General features: G+C 40.3%; 2 protein-coding genes across 3 annotated transcripts; both read left to right on the forward strand.

Annotated features, from left to right (window-relative positions):
• Window positions 1-693: 693 nt before the first annotated feature.
• Window positions 694-3488, forward strand: gpr78b (G protein-coupled receptor 78b; the record flags this gene model as incomplete). The annotated part of the gene is made up of 3 exons (XM_083910103.1): window positions 694-1364; window positions 1451-1564; window positions 3251-3488. The coding sequence occupies 3 exons, from the start codon at window positions 694-696 to the stop codon at window positions 3486-3488; spliced, it is 1023 nt and encodes a 340-aa protein (XP_083766229.1).
• Window positions 3489-8159: 4671 nt separating this feature from the next.
• On the forward strand, window positions 8160-16513 carry LOC310944996 (carboxypeptidase Z-like). Of its 2 annotated transcripts, XM_083910876.1 has the most exons (11): window positions 8160-8263; window positions 8684-8713; window positions 10097-10471; window positions 12394-12627; window positions 12726-12970; window positions 13739-13900; window positions 14034-14192; window positions 14272-14407; window positions 14526-14665; window positions 14783-14882; window positions 15681-16513. In XM_083910876.1, the coding sequence occupies exons 1-11, from the start codon at window positions 8188-8190 to the stop codon at window positions 16034-16036; spliced, it is 2013 nt and encodes a 670-aa protein (XP_083767002.1). In that variant the 5' UTR covers window positions 8160-8187; the 3' UTR covers window positions 16037-16513. The 2 variants fall into 2 exon arrangements, with proteins under 2 accessions (XP_083767002.1, XP_083767001.1); XM_083910875.1 differs by having other exon boundaries at window positions 14526-14882.
• Window positions 16514-16836: the final 323 nt, after the last annotated feature.

A 16836-nucleotide genomic window follows, 5' to 3' on the forward strand; every position in this document is an offset into this window, starting at 1 on the left:
CCTGTGCACCTGGTGCCATTTGGCTGACAGACGCGTCTCCAATTATCAAGAGGCACATCCGTGGGTTTCTCTGTGTCAACTCCCCGCCCTTAAAAATAGTCTCCACCTCCACATTGATTTGAGCGAAGCCAGATCAGAGTGGGCGACACGAGAAACTCGCACGTGAATAACTTATTCTGGGTGATTGATGTGTTGCGCACAGGAGAACCAAACAAGGAAAGTCCAGTGTGAAAGAGGGACGTTTTGTGAGCGTGTCTCTGGGTGTGATTACCATTTCTTCATGTGATTACCGATATGTTTAGATGACCATTCACTCCAGTGGGCTTGCTGTTTTCTAACCAGATCCTCCTGTAATGTGCGTGATGAGTTGGTTGCCACACACACGCCCCGCTCAGACTTGGCACAGCTTTCCTTCAGCACTTGGCGCGTGTTGATGTGGAATAATCGGCAGGTTTGAGTGGCGGCGGCCGCTTCAGCACGCTGGACAGCTCTCGTGGAAGTTGGAGAAGATCAACTGCGCGCGTTTTTTTTCGGTTTTTTTTCATTTTGTATTATTTAATTGAAATGAATTTGCGGAGCCGCTGCTGTGGAGATGTGCCACGCGTGACCATGGCTAGTTTGAAGTATTCACTGTCCACAACAACAACAACAACAGGCGCGCGGGAGCCGACAGCGCGCTCTCTGGAGTGAGACATGGACTTTGCTGAGATCTTTTGCGCTTTGTTCATCGTCGTGGTCGCGGTCGTGTCGCTTCTGTCAAACTTGTTGGTGCTGCTATGTTTCGTCCACAGCACCGAGATTCGCCGACAGGTGCCCGGTGTTTTCACCATGAACTTGTCCTTCTGCAACATCCTCATCACTGTGCTGAACATGCCGGCCACTCTGCTGGGGGTTATCCGGGAGCAGCAGCCTTTTGGGGATTGCATTTGCCACACGGTGAGCTTTCTGGAGACTTTTCTGACCGCCAACACCATGTTGAGCATGGCTGCCCTCAGCATAGACCGGTGGATAGCGGTGGTCTTCCCGCTCAGTTACTCCACTAAAATGCGCTACAAGGACGCACTGATCATGGTGTGCTACTCCTGGCTCCACTCCTTCACCTTCTCCCTTGCAGCGCTGCTCTTCTCCTGGGTTGACTACAGCCACGTCTACGCGTCCTGCACCTTGCAGCCAAGCGACGAGGGCAGCGACAGGATTAAGTTCACAGTCTTCACTGTCGTTTTCCACGCCACGAGTTTCATGCTCTCCCTGCTCATCTTGTGTTTCACCTACCTGAAGGTGCTGAAAGTGGCCAGGTTTCACTGCAAGAGGATTGACATCATCACCATGCAGACTTTATTCCTGCTGGTCGACATTCACCCAAGGTATATTATCCATCTATGCATCCTAACCATTATAATTCCCCACACAGTAGTTTATAAAATATGTCTGAATGTGCACTGTTTTTCAGCGTCAAACAGAGATGTTTAGCTGAGCAAAAGAGGAGAAAGCAAAGAGCCACGAAGAAGATCAGCATCTTCATCGGCTCATTCATCATCTGCTTTGCTCCTTATGTAATTACAAGGTAAGTCTAAGTGATGTAGCCCTTCATTACATTTAATTTACTGCAAAACTTCTGCACAGGCCATCAAAAATGAATGACCTCGACACCACTGAAGCAATTATCTAGTGAGTAATGAAGTTAAAGCATGTGTTGTCTGAGTATAATGAGCAAATAACCTCATATCTGCCTCCACACTCATTAGCTTTGTTGTTGGGGACTGTACAAACCAACACCTGGAGTTTGTCCTCACCAAACACAGCATTACAGAGGCTGATCACTGATCTTTTTACCTTAAACTCTGATTTAGAGTTCAACCATTTGTGGATTTTTTAAAAACAGGTTGAATAACAATAATTTGAAGCCTGAAAAATTGATTCTTAGGCCAATACCACCCTAATCTCCCTATTCCCATTGGAACCCCCCCTCCCCTCCATCAAAATGAAAAAGCCAAACATGTCTTTGTAAGAAAGTAATAATATTCATGACAATATTAATAATATTAAAAACACTGAACAATGTTTTATAGATGATTGAATTAACAAACAGATTAAGTGTATATGTAATGACTGCCTAATTAGTTGTGCATCTATTACCACAAGGTGGCAGCAGCTGCAAGTGGTTGTTTAGTCGATGGCAGAAGTAGGTTACTTAAATGCATCAACAACAGGTGTTTGGTTTATGGCCTGTATCTTAGACTGAATATACAAAATGTATGTGAAGTCAATCGGGAAGTAAGAATATACTGAATGACCATCAGGGGGCAACTCTGCTGGTTGCAAGACCTCAACTGAGGTGCAACTTCTCACTTTATTTATAATGTCATGGAACATTTTCCCGAGCTAATGGTTTCAGTCACTAGTGTCAGGCTTTCTTCAATAGAAGATGATATCACTTTTGTGAACTATGTTCCCTCTTAGAGCAAAATAGACATATCAGTGGACGCCAGTGTGATTGACACATGCAAATCTTGAGGCTTCAAAATGAGAGTTCAGATTGTTAGGGATGAAGTCATGACTGGTTGCCTCTTGGACTGTATTTGTGTTTCTAAAAGTAATACTATTTACAAGGCTCACTGAATGCACCTCCAATCCCAACACTCTGTGCACTGGACTCCACATTACTCACACTAGCTCCCACATACTTATTGAACCAAGAGGCAGCTCATTAGTCTGCAGTGTTGTGTTGTGTCCACTGAAATACACCTACAACACAGAGTGGAAGCAGATACAGTTGAGACAACAAAACAGAGGCTCCCGGAGAAAAGAGGAAATGCTTTGAAGGCTCACAGTTGTCGGCCATTTGTGCTTTCGCTGCAGATGCTCCACTACTGTTTGATGTACTGAATGTGCAGTGTGCCCATATAGAGTTAACGGTGGGGAGTTGGAGCATACATTAACATTGAAAAAGAATAGAGGAAGCACTTGACCAGGCAGCAGTTACTGTTGCAGCAACTACAACATCTGATTATAATAAGTCCTGAAGTGCTTCGTGTTTTTAAATCAGCATTTGAACACACACACACCCTAAACTTGCTTCTCTTGTCAGCCTTTTCAATAATTTAATTTAATTAAATGGCATAATTTAAGGGGTGGTACATAAATTACTGGGTTGTGAATTAGAAGAGAACAGTCAAATAATGCAGAAATGTTATATCAAGTCTTTGTCTTTGTCCTTTGTTGAGCAACGTTTGTGTTCATGTCCTTTCAGGTTGGCTGAGCTTCTACCGTTTGTGGACATCAACCGCCACTGGGGAATCATCAGTAAGTGCCTGACATACAGCAAGGCTGCGTCTGACCCATTCGCCTACTCCCTCCTACGTCAGCAGTACAAAAAAGTCCTGGTTACAGTTGTCAACAGGCTGCTTCGCCGCGACCTATACCCTTCATCTGGCCATAATAGCTCTTTAGACACAGAGAACGACTACTGTCTCCAGAGGATCAGCTAATGGCTAAGATGCGCACATGACAGATGCACACACACTGGCCGAAAAGAAAGGGTGCCTCTGGGAAGAAGGTGGACAGAGGCAAAGAATTAGGCGAGAGACGGAGTAGACAGGATATTAGATGGAAGGGAAAGAGACTAGATGGAAGGGACAGATTGTGGGTTGAGGGGCAGGGAGAAGACAGAGCAAAAAATAAGGAAGATAGTGGGTGGACGAGAATGAAAAGACAGTAATGAGGGGGAGGATGAGCAATAAGAAGAAACAATGGGAAAAAAAAGGAGATGGGTGAGGGAAAGATAGATAGGGAGCGACAGGGATGATGTAGAGATGTTGCCCTAAGAAAGAATTTATAAACAAGGGATCTCTAATTCATCAGCAACACACAACAAAAAAACTCCACACCGCCGCACACTGAGACAAATCCAATTGATCAAACCCGAGTTCAGGTGGAACTGAAGGACCACGCTGCTGGAGATTTCTTCACTTTGAGGGATGTCAACAAAGTGGCCTTTTGTACTGTATACCAACCACTTTGTTATGCTTTTGGAAAATCTATGTGAGGTGACCTTTCTTTTGGCACAAAACAAAGAAAAAACAGTGATGGTAGCTGACAGGCAGTGGAGTGGACATGTGAAAGCAAGGAGAGACTATGTTGTTCCTGCCTCTGGATACTGTACCTTCAGTGAATGGATGTATTACTGCTGCACATTATCGCCATGTTCTGTATTGACCGCGTTAGACTGCTCTGCAGTGTCATGCCAGTCACTGAATATTGATGCACTTTGTCTCAATCTTTCAGAGCTATTAGAGTTACAGGAGCCAAAGGCAAATAACACGTACTCCATGATATTAAAGAGTAGAACTGGTGATAATCTATTTTTATTATTGTCAACAAATGATTGAAGCTGAAGTGTTAAGTTAAATTTCCACAGTTCCCATTCATTGTCTATGTAAACAGCCACACGGCGTATTCTCTTCACGAAGTTCAAACGAGGCTACTTAATGCAAATCAGAGATGGATGTTCAACCTAAAATAGTTTTTCCAAATTAAACAAATAGCTTATTTATCATCGAAAATCTGTTCAGAAACACAGTTCACCAGTTTCCAGACGAGGCACCATGTTGGTCTGGTTTGAAATCCAGCAGAAGACAGTCCACCAGTCAAGGTATTGATCCAATCTGGTGCAGCTTTTTGTTTTGGTGGTGGGTGTAGACCTGTAGGTGGGATAGCATTTGTTAGAGCTCCTGCCAATCATTTATCAGACTATGTCAAGTGTGGTGTCATCCCATACTGTTAAAAAAAGGTCACTCACCTATACTCTGACTCTCTCCAAATCCTTTTCTGTAGCCTGCCTGAGGCTCTGCAGCTCCAAGTCACGATAGATAAATAATGTAGTCCTGAACTGAAACAGCTGCGCACTTTAAGTTACAGAATAATAATGGTCTGCCATATTTATATTCATAGCAAAAATACAGTTGGTGCAGCGTTGACTGTAAAACTACAGCCTCTACATGTTCACGATTATGAACAAACATGTCACCCATTGCAACAATAGCCACTTACTTTTACACTTAATCTTTATAAAATCTGAGTCTTGAAACTTTAATTCAATTGTCTTAGTAGACTTTGGCTATAAACACAGTTCATTTTAATCCAAAAGTTACATGTCAGCAATTTAATGGTACAATCTGACATGAAATATGATAGATGATATTATATAAATGATATTCAATATCATTTTACTCTATAAGATAACAGTCTAATTAACCTATTTGACTCCCTTAAAAACAATAAACTGTAGCAATATCATTAATGTCAAAGTTTGATTTATCTCTGTTTGCATCGAGAGGAAATTGCAGCTTGTTTTGGTCTTTTTTAATGTATTTTGTTGACGGTGAGAAAAACAGAATATCATCAGTCCTTCTTTAAAGTGCGTGTGTCTAAGTGTAACTGAATGTACTAGAGATAGCCCACTTTTCACTGAACTGCATTTGTACAACTGTGCTTTGTACAAACGTTTCTATGGATATTTACATGTTGCTATTCTATATTTTGCACTGTATAGGAGCAATGTTTCAGTGTCTAGATGAAGAGGGAGCAGCGTGACGTAGCATAATATAGGAATGCTGTCAAAGTGCTTTAAAACACACCCTTTTGTGTTTGTGCCAGATTTTATGGGACTTTTTTCAGCTGTTCGACACTTAGATCAGAACAGCTGCTTCATGAGTCAACAAAATTCAGTTTCTTTGGATGTATTTTATGCACATGTATTTTCCCTCCTGTGAAGCACTCGCTGTTCTTTGACAGTTTGATTAGCTGTTAGTGGAATATGTGCAATAAAAGCTGTCGGTTATAAAAATTATTTTAAAAAAAATGTGTGATTAAAAATGAACACCAAACATACCTTTATTTAAACAAATAACTGAACTGTAGCTAATCACATATACAGAAATAGAATTCATTATTCTGTAATATATAAAACCCAGCTCACCTGTTCATTTGCATACAAATAGCTTATGGCCCTAATTATAAAGTAGAAGATTTTAAAATTACAAAAGTCTCTGCTGCAGCAGAGTTATTGCCAAGTGTAATTAAATAGACGGGTTAAAGATCATTTTTTGAAGATTAGGGATTCAAATTTATTCTGACGCAGTAATGACTCTGGTTTAATTTGATGCATGGAAACAGACGACAGTAATTATTTGCGGTGTGAAGTAAAGGAATTTCCTTTTTTTTGTGGCCAATTCAGCCACCAACACACCTGAAATCAATCAAGCACGAAAGCAGTTCCTGGTTGTTCTTATTCTAGGCCATGGCTTTATTAATATGTGTCTCTAATTAGCCCCAATCACCAGAAACTGATAAAGGAGAAACTGGTAATTAAAACCAGTGAATAGTAACATTTATGCATAGCAGATAAGGTATTTCACAGCTGCCTAAGCTCAAAATGTCACCAGCTTTTATTTAAAAGAGTGTCAGTGTTAAACTTTATGTTTTATGGTGAGTTTCACACTCAAGTTTAGATGCTGCTTTAACAAAATACCACCAACCCAAGCTGAAGGTTTCATGTCTATTACATTTCTGGCCATGCAATAACATGCATAATAAATAAACATCTTCAGGATTAATTTCATTTTCTTCATTTAGCTGAAGGACACTTCAGGACGTCGTCTGTAACTCAAGTGTGCAAAATACATTTTCCACACTAAACAATTACAACCACGCAGGATGGAGCTCCTCTCTGCAGCATCTAAGTCTTGAACCCAGGGGTCATGTGCCTGCTTGATTTCATGATGGATAATCATGTTTCACTAATGCTAATTTAGATCGGCTCAGCTTGAAGGAAATACGAACCATTAATGAGGAAACGAAGAACGAGGAAAATATGAGGCTGCAGAAAAAGTAGACTCTGAAATAAAATATATTAGCTTGGACTGTTTCACAAATTGAGTTTTTGTCATGTATTGTTATCAAAAAAGTTGTTTAACACAGCAACAACCAAAACATGTAAAATAATCTTCTTTCTCTGAGACATTACAACACAAAGAAAGCTACCTAATTATTTATTTAGGCCTCAGTTCCTTAATATTTACTTTAAGCCGCACTTGGTTAAGATTGTATATTTCTTTCTATTTGAATCTTTAAATAGCTTATAAAGCGCAAGGCTGCTCATTTCACTGTGTTAATACACTTTCCTATTTTGCAAGGTTAACTACAGATAAAAAAAGGATGTGCCATAATCTACATTATCAGAAAATGTAATCAAAAACCTGTTTTTTTTTTCTAACAGGCAGAAATCACACACCCGAACGCATTACCCCTGGCAGAAGTAATTATCTGATATTCATCTCAATAATGATCAAATATGACTGATTTTAAACCTTGCTCTTTTTCCAATAACCTTTCTGGGGAAAAAAAACAACTAACTAACTAACTGGATTGTGAGTAGTTAGTTTGGCAAGGCATTCTGGGAAATTATGTAGCAGATGTAGTCTCCATGTTGTTAATAGAGCGTTGTTATATTTTGCAGTCACAGAGTTCTTTTATTTACTCATCTATGTCTGCCACAGAACTGAGAAACAAACTACTTTGTTCGCCCAGGTTAGTTACCACTAATAGCCACTAATTTGATTATTTATTTTTCTTACTGTGACCTGTTAAAAAGGGCCCACACACTAATAACTTACTTGACCAACAGGTGCTCTAAAATGGCTGCCTGTCCGCTTATTGGCCAATTAGCGTCATGTGACTGTTGAAGGAGGCGGAGTCATACCAAGAAGGCGGAACTGTTGAATCTGTGAACTTGCGTACTTTAATTAACGTAGTTTTGATATCTTTGGAAGTTTGAAGCCTTCCTTTAAGATAACAATCCCAAACTAGACGTCAAAATGTAAGTAAAAACAACAAAAATATGTTTTTCTGTCTGTTTAATTTCGAATTTGAGCCACATTTGCACCAATATACATTAAAACGCGTATCTGTACTTCACTACACAGTCGTTTGCCCTGTAACCTGATAGCTGACCGTAATGTTTGTAGTAACGTGGCTCTGACTGAGGGAAGTTGAGACTGGAAATTTCTGCAGACACACACTCACTCTCTCACACACACACACACACTCACACACCCATTGGCTGAGTGTGTGTGCTGTGCCACATCGAAACAGCTGGAATATTACACTGAGCGTCGGAAAATCTGCATCATGCTGCCGCTCGTCCTGCTGCAATTGTTGGTCCTTGTTTCCTGCGATCCTCCGCGGTGTGACCCAAGTGTCCGAGGTAAAGTTTTGTCTCTTATGATCTACTTGACTCTTACATGCGTCCTTCCGGACCTGCTGTAAAACTGCATACAACTGCATCATATTTCCATGTAGAGGCTCAGGGACTTTTCTAGATTCATTGGATTTTTGTTTGCATCCTTTAGAAACTTTAAGCTACTATTTTTCTATGACTATGTGTAGACGATGTGCTTGTCAGATATTGATACTTTCTAATTTTATTGTTAATGTGTATTTATATAATACAAATGGGGAGCATCTCGTGACTTAATTTTATTTTTTTTAGATAAATAGTCATTTCAAAAAGCTGCACCAGATGTTGATCAGTATATAGTTTACAGGCCACTGTGAAGCATTTATTGTAACCACTCTGCCATCTAGTGTCTGCCAGTGTCAGCTAATGACATGATGTGTTTTGCAGGACTGTGCAAACCAATACTGGAAGAAAAACGTAAGTCCCTCTGTGATTGCACAAAGAGCTGAGTCATACTGGAACTGTTGCCCTGACGTTATTGCAACTGAACTGTTAATAATCCTAATTTGTCTCTTTGCTTTGAATATTTGTGCCTAAAACAACAGCATTTGTGACTTGACACTGGAGAAACATCAAGCAGTGTAGTCGTCCCACACTTACTAACAGGGTCAAGTGCGTATACAGTTAAAATCCCTGTCGCTTTGGCTTGAGTCAATGTTTGTAACAAGAAAAGGGATGAGATCACAAGTATTACTGGGTGTAGTCTTAATAGAATCTGGCCCCAAAGCATTGAAACCATCATGTGTATTTTTAGATGAGCGATGGTATAATGAAATATTAAAATTCTAATTTCCATAGATAATAGAAATGTTTGGGACCAGATGATTGAAGACGGTAAAGTGAGGCTCGGGCGTGTGTTAGAGATAGATGGAGATCCCTAAATGAAGACTGATAAAGCTGTAGTGTGTAATTTTTTAATCCAAACAAATTGATATGTACTCATTATGCTGCTGATCAGGCCTATCAGATCCATATTACTCTATCTTTATTTCCAAGTGTAGTGCTGTGTAGATCGTGTGTTGCCTGGTGACCTTTTCCACCTCCACACAGGAAGTAGCTGTTTTATTTCAGGACGGACAGCAACAAAGCTAGACGGCTGCAAACAGTTTGGAGTATGAGTGAAAACACAAAGAGTTTCAAAAGTGAGTTCTACTGCTCAAAATATTCAGTCTACGCTAAAATGTTTCGTGGGTCAGGTCTGATAGTATTGATTGACTGTTTTTTTTGGATGAAGGATGTTACATTTCTGTTCACAATGACCAAACATTGGCAGAATAATAACATCAGGAACAAGACAACTTGGTAAATAAAGTTGCACATAGAACTGTTAGTGTCATCCCCCCACCTGCAGGTTCACAGAGTTTCTCACTAGTTATGCTAAAGCTTATCTAAAGCTTTTAAACAAGCTGCTGGAGGAAACGCAGACAAGAACTGAGGCTTCTGTGATGCTGCTGGGAGGAAGATGGCCCTTCTTCTACTGCCGTTCTCTGACACAGACATGGAAGCAGACCGGGCAGTCAGGACTGTGAGGATTAGGAGGAAACTTGTTGTGGGTGCACTTTTTCACCACTTGTCAGGTGAGCCTGCAGAGCTCTCTGAAAGAACAACTCTAGGACCATATTCCACCCGTTTACACAGACACAGAGTCGTGTGGTGCTGTGACAATGGTTTGAATCTAACAGACATTTGTTTATATCTAAAAGTTACGCACTACAGCTTTACAATTAATATAGTTGGTGACTTTTCATGATAAATCTCGAATCAATCTGCATTGTATTTTCTTTTTCTTTTTAACCTCAGCCAAATGCTCAGATATCCAGTTGTCCTACTGCGATGACATGTCCTACACTCAGACCATGTTCCCCAACATCCTCGGACACAAGAGCCGCGAGGAGTCCGAGGCGGGGGCCGAGTACCTCCTCATGAGCGTGGTCGAGTCCCTGCTCGGTGGAGAGTGCAACCCCGAGATCCGCATGCTGGGCTGCTCGGTGCTGGCCCCGCGCTGTGTGCAGGCTAAGGTGCTGAGGCCCTGCCGCAGCACCTGCGAGGCGGTGCGTAAACAGTGCAGCCATGCTTTTGACGGGATACAGATGGCTTGGCCCTACTTCCTGGACTGTGATCGCTTCTTTGTCGGCGACGAAGAAGGATGTTATGACCCGCTGGAAGGGCTTAAAGGTGAGCATTATTATTGTGAATTAAAGAATGTTTGTATAATTGCTTTAAATGTCTAGTGTTTGGTTTTCATAGGCCCTAGAACATGTTTTTTTATGTATACTTTATGGAGGTTACCATCTTGCACTGCCATCATCAACAGACAAGATCAGAGTGTGTGTTAGCAGTCGAAGAAGCTGATGCTTAGTATGCAAGTGAAGAAGAACAACATTCTTTCTGGTTTGTGAAAGCCACTGCAGTTTAGATGTCACCATTTCTTACACACTAGACTTATAATGTTATGTAACATTTCTGTGGTTAAAATATCAAAAAAATTATGACATTAAGGTTTTATTTTTGTACAGTTTCCTGATGTCATTCAATTAGGTCTTTTGTTATTATTTTGATTGAGTGACCCCCTATCTGCAAAAATTGCACTATAGAACTTTAAATGTGTATTATAACCCCTTGGTTTATAAGTCTATTCTTCTTAATGTTGTAATTTTATGTTTTAAGCTATATCCCCTCCTTGTTTTTATCTGAAAAAGAATCACCAGAGTAATTCTTTTCGTTTCTCTAGAGCTTCTATCTTGGGCACATTGTCTGCAGACATCTGGTTTGTGCTCATGCTAGTGTGGTTCACCTCAAGGATAAAATCCCACTGGATCACTTCAGTTCCCTTCATAAATCCTCACTCAGAGGCTATGTTCAATTGTTTTTTATTAGGAATCAAGTGTTGTAAACAGCACCCTAATGTGCCATTCAAAGTAAACTGTGTCTGGCAATATTTTCTCAAAAGAAACTGCCAAAAAAGTGAAAACAGATTTCAAAACTAGACCAGAAAAAATGATGTTCTGCTGCTGCTGCTCAGAAAGGAAATCATGTGCGAGCCATATGAGAGCTCCGGAGCAACAGGAATGTCTGCACTGGCAAAAGGAATTGATTTACACATTTCGTCGTGTCATTTTAGAGCTTATGTGAAGAATGGTGTTTATGTCTTAAAAGTCAGACAATGAAATTAACCATTCTGTCCATTGTTAACCTGTTGAACTTTAACAATGTGTCTCACCTTTTATTACCATGCTGATTTTTTCTCTCCAGTGTGGTTCAGATGTTTGGCAGCAAGTCTGACTCAAGCTATTAGTCCCATATTCATATTGATTTTAAATCCATGGTCTTTTCCTGTTTTGATATAACATAATACTGCACAGCAGCTGGTGTTTCCTGTTATATTTGGGAACAGGATCACAGGATCACGAAGCTGCCCCTAATACACATGTCTTAGCATTGTAAAGGACCTCTTTATGGTACATTTTTAGGATTTTTTTTGTCTTGCAGCCCCACAGCTTCACTATTACGGTTTACTTTCATTGCACTTATGTCTGGAGCAGTGGCGACTGGTGGGTGTTTATGAAATTAAGAACCTAAAGAGCTTTACAATATGGCTGCTAATGGTTACCTCTGCTTGTTAACACATCTACCATCGACTTTATGAGGCAATTATATGCATCTTTAATTCAACTTAACCTTGTTAAAGTTGAAGACAATAAAGCTGTGGCTTGACAGTACAAATCATACTGTAAACTGATATCTGATGTCTTTTGGGTCACGACAATGTGACAGAACTTCAAACGCCACCCTGCTCCATCTGGGTTTTCGAGCTGCTTTTATTAGATTGGTCTTTTTCTGGCGTCAGAATAAGTGTGAATATGAACACGAGCAGAGCAGACATCAGCGGGTTTAACAAGCAGCTTATCAGGCATTTGGTGTTACATTGACTTTCCACACATTCCATTTGGTTTCTGCTGTGCATACCAGAGTCTACGGACGTCCTATTTATACCCTGGCAACGCCACAAGAATGGAGACAGCAGTTTTATTTAAGAGATCTAAAATGTGGTCCGTCGTTAGAGCTGGAAAAATAATAAGTTAAGTTTTAATTTACAGCAGAGCAGGATGCCGCGGCCATCGACAGCATGGAAATGGAGATTGTTCCTCCAGAGGAGCCTGGGAGCTCGATACAGTTCACCTACCACTCCAATGCCCAGATGATCAGTGTCCTGAAGAAAACTGAGGAGCAGTGCTCGAGCATTGCCAGAACCTACAGCATTGGACGCAGCATAGAGGGCAGGGAGCTGCTAGTCATTGAGTTCTCCGACAACCCTGGCCAACATGAGCTGCGTAAGTTTAACTCATCAGCCTCTCTGTAAACACTTCTCATCCTTTTTCATCCTTGTGAATTCAAAGAACTGCTACTGTAAAAATATGACCCTCTACAGTCGAGCCAGAGATGAAGTACATTGGCAACATGCACGGAAATGAAGTCCTGGGCCGCCAGCTGCTCATCTACTTGGCTCAGTACCTGTGCTCCGAGTATCTGCTGGGAAACGAGCGCGTCCAAACCCTCATCAACACCACACGCATCCACATTCTGCCCTCCATGAACCCCGACGGATACGAGGTGGCTGTTAATGGAGTCCAGGACAATAATTATGACGATAACGAGGACACCAATGCCCAACAGGTACACGCATCTGTTTTAAGTTTGAAAAAAAATGCAACACAGAGTTGTGGAACTTTCAGCATCACATTTACCTTGTGCAGATGGAGTTGCAATATTGCTGTTAAAGGACCAGCGTGTTATTGCCTGAAATTGAATACCCTACCCATCATTATGTTTGTACAAATGTAAAATCACTTGAATATAAAAACATTTTTGGTTTTCATGGCCTTAGAATAAGCCTTTTATATGTACTGGTGGCAAGGGCCTCGCTTTACTTAGGCCAGCATTTCCCATAGTTTATTGTAGTTTGTTTCTAAAAACGGATTAGCCAGCGCTTGCTGGAATCTGACTATGCAGATACTACATGTTATTCACATGAAAGTTAGATGCAAGACGCTTGTAGTTATGACTGCGAACCATCACTTCTGATCTGTAATGGATGAGAAATGAGTTCGATTTGAATAATGTGGCTTTTAAATTGTAGTCATTCAAATTGAGAGCTGCAACTAATGAGTATTTTCATAATCAATTAATCTGTCAAGTATTTGTTTGGTCTGTAAAATGTTGATGATTCCCAAACCTCAAAGTTAGATGTTCTCAGAAAACCTTTAAGAAGCTGAGAAATCAGAAAGAACCCTCTAAAATTGAATAATCAATCATGAAAATAGTTTGTTTCTTTTAGTCTAATTGTTGTAGCCTTCATTTCCATTTCCATTTATGCAATGTATGTAATGGATAATTTTTTTAGATTTGTTTTTATTTTCGTTCGAACATCTGTGAATTCTTTAGGGTCATCGATATGATACTTGGAGCATCGGGCGAAACAACGCTCAGAACGTTGACCTGAACAGAAACTTTCCGGATTTGACTTCCATTGTTTACAACCGACGCATACTAAGAGCCTTCCGCACTGACCATATCCCAATCCCAGACTATTACTGGTTTGGTAAGGTACAGTGTGAATCCTTTCATAGCATTATAGGTGACATTTTTAAGGATGTCTTTTTCAAAAATTGTAATACAGTAAATCCCGTTAATTTGTTTGATTTCTTGCTTTAACTCGAGCCTTAATGCCGCGATCCAGGTTGCACCAGAGACGTACGCCGTCATGAAGTGGATCCGCTCGATCCCGTTTGTGCTGTCTGCGAGCTTGCATGGCGGAGACCTGGTGGTGTCGTACCCCTACGATCTGTCAAAACACCCGCTGGAACACAACATGCTGTCCAAAACACCCGACGATCAGGTGAACGTGTTGCTTGAAAAACGTCACCTCTAGAACAGGGAATTATTGACTTATCGATCGGTTTTCATTTTTTGAACAGGTTTTCAAGTTTCTGGCCAAAGCCTATGCAAACTCCCACGAAACAATGTCTTATGAGAACGTCAGGTGCGGATCGTCTAATACTATAAGTCAGAAAGGAATCGTCAATGGAGCAGAGTGGTCCAGCTTTGCAGGTGGTGAGTAGCTGAAACTTTCCATGAAGCCACTAGAGGTCGCTGTTGGATCAGTAAAGTTAGAAGTCGAACCTCTTTTTGTAGAAACGGGTCACCTTTTGCTTTTTGTTTTTTTGGTCAGGTATGCAAGACTTCAACTATCTTCACACCAACTGTTTTGAGGTGACTGTGGAGGTGGGTTGCGATAAATTCCCTCCTGAAGAGGACCTCTTTATCGCCTGGCATGAAAACCAAGAGGCTTTGCTCACATTCATGGAGCATGTAAGAACAAGTCCTAAATCTATTGTGTTTGGTTCACATTGTTTGGTTTTGTTTTTTTCTAAATATGTGCTAAAAATGTATTTTGAAAATGACTTGTGTTGTGGTGGTGTTCCTCAGACCCATCATGGTATCAAAGGCATCATAAAAGATGAACAAGGAAATGGAATAAAAGACGCACGGATATCAGTCAAAGGAATACGGCATGATATCACCACAGGTGAGGATCATTCTCCACTGATGAAATGTGTCATATTTGCCACTGACGTTAGTTTTGCTTCCATTTTTATTTGTCTTTGCCCAAGTTGTTTTTGCCAACATAAAAAAAGAATTGTCATGCCTACATATAGTCAAACATGCAAGACAATGACTTAAAAAACAGGTCAGAAGTGATACAGCAATATTAGAAGCATATACTATACTGTCTCATTAATGTTGCATTAATGATTGTAATTGCAAACATGGGTTAGCTGTTATCATTGTGAATGATCATTTTTCAAATTTGTGAATGTCCTGTGTTTTTTAACTCTCATGACAAATTGTACATATATACAGCTGTCTTGAACATGGACCATATGTAAAAATGGACATAGATTTCTGGTTGTTCCCACTTTGAATTCTCAAAGCCTGCAACCAGGCACCTATTGGACAATACCAGCTGTCAATCAGACTGGTGTGCACTCTCATGTGCTGAACTGTATCATCTATTTTCCTCTAAATACATAATAACAATATTTTTTAAAACTGACCTCATGTGTTATTGGAGACCTGAAACTAGTGATTGAGACCATTAACTTAACAAAAAATGTTTTACTGATTTTATGAACCATGTAAGATGTAGAGTCACCCCCTAGTGGCTAACTGCTACTTCAAAAACTTTGCTTTTTAAATTAAAGAACTCCATTTAAACACATTTCATTCATTCCAAGTTATATAAATGCAACATTAGACTGTCCTTCAAACGGAAAGATCTTTGAAAACCATAATTTTGCCTAAAAAACTCTTCCTCCCTGCCCAGTTGAAAATGGAGAATACTGGCGCCTCCTCAACCCTGGCACCCACATCCTTACCGCCTCAGCCCCGGGCTACACCAAAGCCATGAAGAAAGTCCGCCTGCCTCCTGGCATGCACACAATGGGCCGAGTAGACTTTGTGCTGAATAAAGCTGCACCAGAGGCTGACATGCAGGAGGACAGAACCATCCCGACCATGGACAGCCATGGCCGCTTTGACCCTTACAACCAGTACGAGCGCTACACCTTGATGGCTGATATGAGCCAGATCCGTGAGGAAAGAGCAGAAAAGCCCTGGTGGTGGAACTACTTTGTCCTACCTGGTAGACCTATCCCTACCTGGCTGTTAAAAAACTATTAGAGGTTTGATATGTGGAATATATGGCTGCAATTTTTTTTACATTATAGATTATTCTGTAGATTATTTTCTCCATTAGTTTGGTCCATAAAATATCTTAAAATGGTGAAACCTCAAGTGTAATTTTTTTTGATCCATAAAGATATTCCGTTTACTCAGAGGAGCAAGTGAAAAATAGTTGGTGATTAATATGCTTGTATACTACTATCAGATTAACTGATTAACAGTTACAACATTATTTGCAAAAATCATGCCACCATCTATCGTATGTAATACTTTTTAACACTAATACCTATCAGAAATATGTAAAGCTAGCTGGCTGGTCTTCATGTTAGCTGTCACACTTGAAATCACAACATAAAGCAATATAATCAGACAGGATTTTAGCCAGAGCTCTCAGTCTGTAAGCTTTTGCTGTTACTATTAAACAGCTTCACTGTACACAACCTTGATGAAATGCAAGGCAGTCTCATATTTGTATTTTCCTCACAATTTTATAGCATAAATAAATAATGTTTTTGATATGATATTTTGTTTACATTCGTTCTCATCATTTCACCCATGTCTTACGTATGTTCTGACTCGATGACTAATTTGTATTATCTTGTTTCTATTATTAAATGTTTAGAAGGTAATGAACACAACTGACAACTAGGTGGCAGCCTATATCAACGTCTGGACCAAGCAACTACAAACCAAAGACTGGGTGGCATCTCTGGAAACAGTACTATGATTGTGCATGTGAGTACAATGCTGAGTCATGCCTTTAAAGGACATGTTGTGTATTTTTCTTAGTCTTAACT

Source organism: Microchirus variegatus (genome assembly GCF_963457635.1).
Source record: "Microchirus variegatus genome assembly, chromosome: 2".
Classification (NCBI taxonomy): Eukaryota; Metazoa; Chordata; class Actinopteri; order Pleuronectiformes; family Soleidae; genus Microchirus; species Microchirus variegatus.

What these genes read in the sequence shown, in the direction of transcription:
- LOC310944996 (XM_083910875.1), top strand. Translation starts at nt 8,188, where the DNA reads ATGCTGCCGCTCGTCCTGCTGCAATTGTTGGTCCTTGTTTCCTGCGAT. An exon ending in CCCGCTGGAAGGGCTTAAAG is followed by an intron (nt 10,472 to 12,393) that starts GTGAGCATTATT and finishes TTTAATTTACAG; the next exon opens with CAGAGCAGGATGCCGCGGCC. An exon ending in AGGACACCAATGCCCAACAG is followed by an intron (nt 12,971 to 13,738) that starts GTACACGCATCT and finishes TGAATTCTTTAG; the next exon opens with GGTCATCGATATGATACTTG.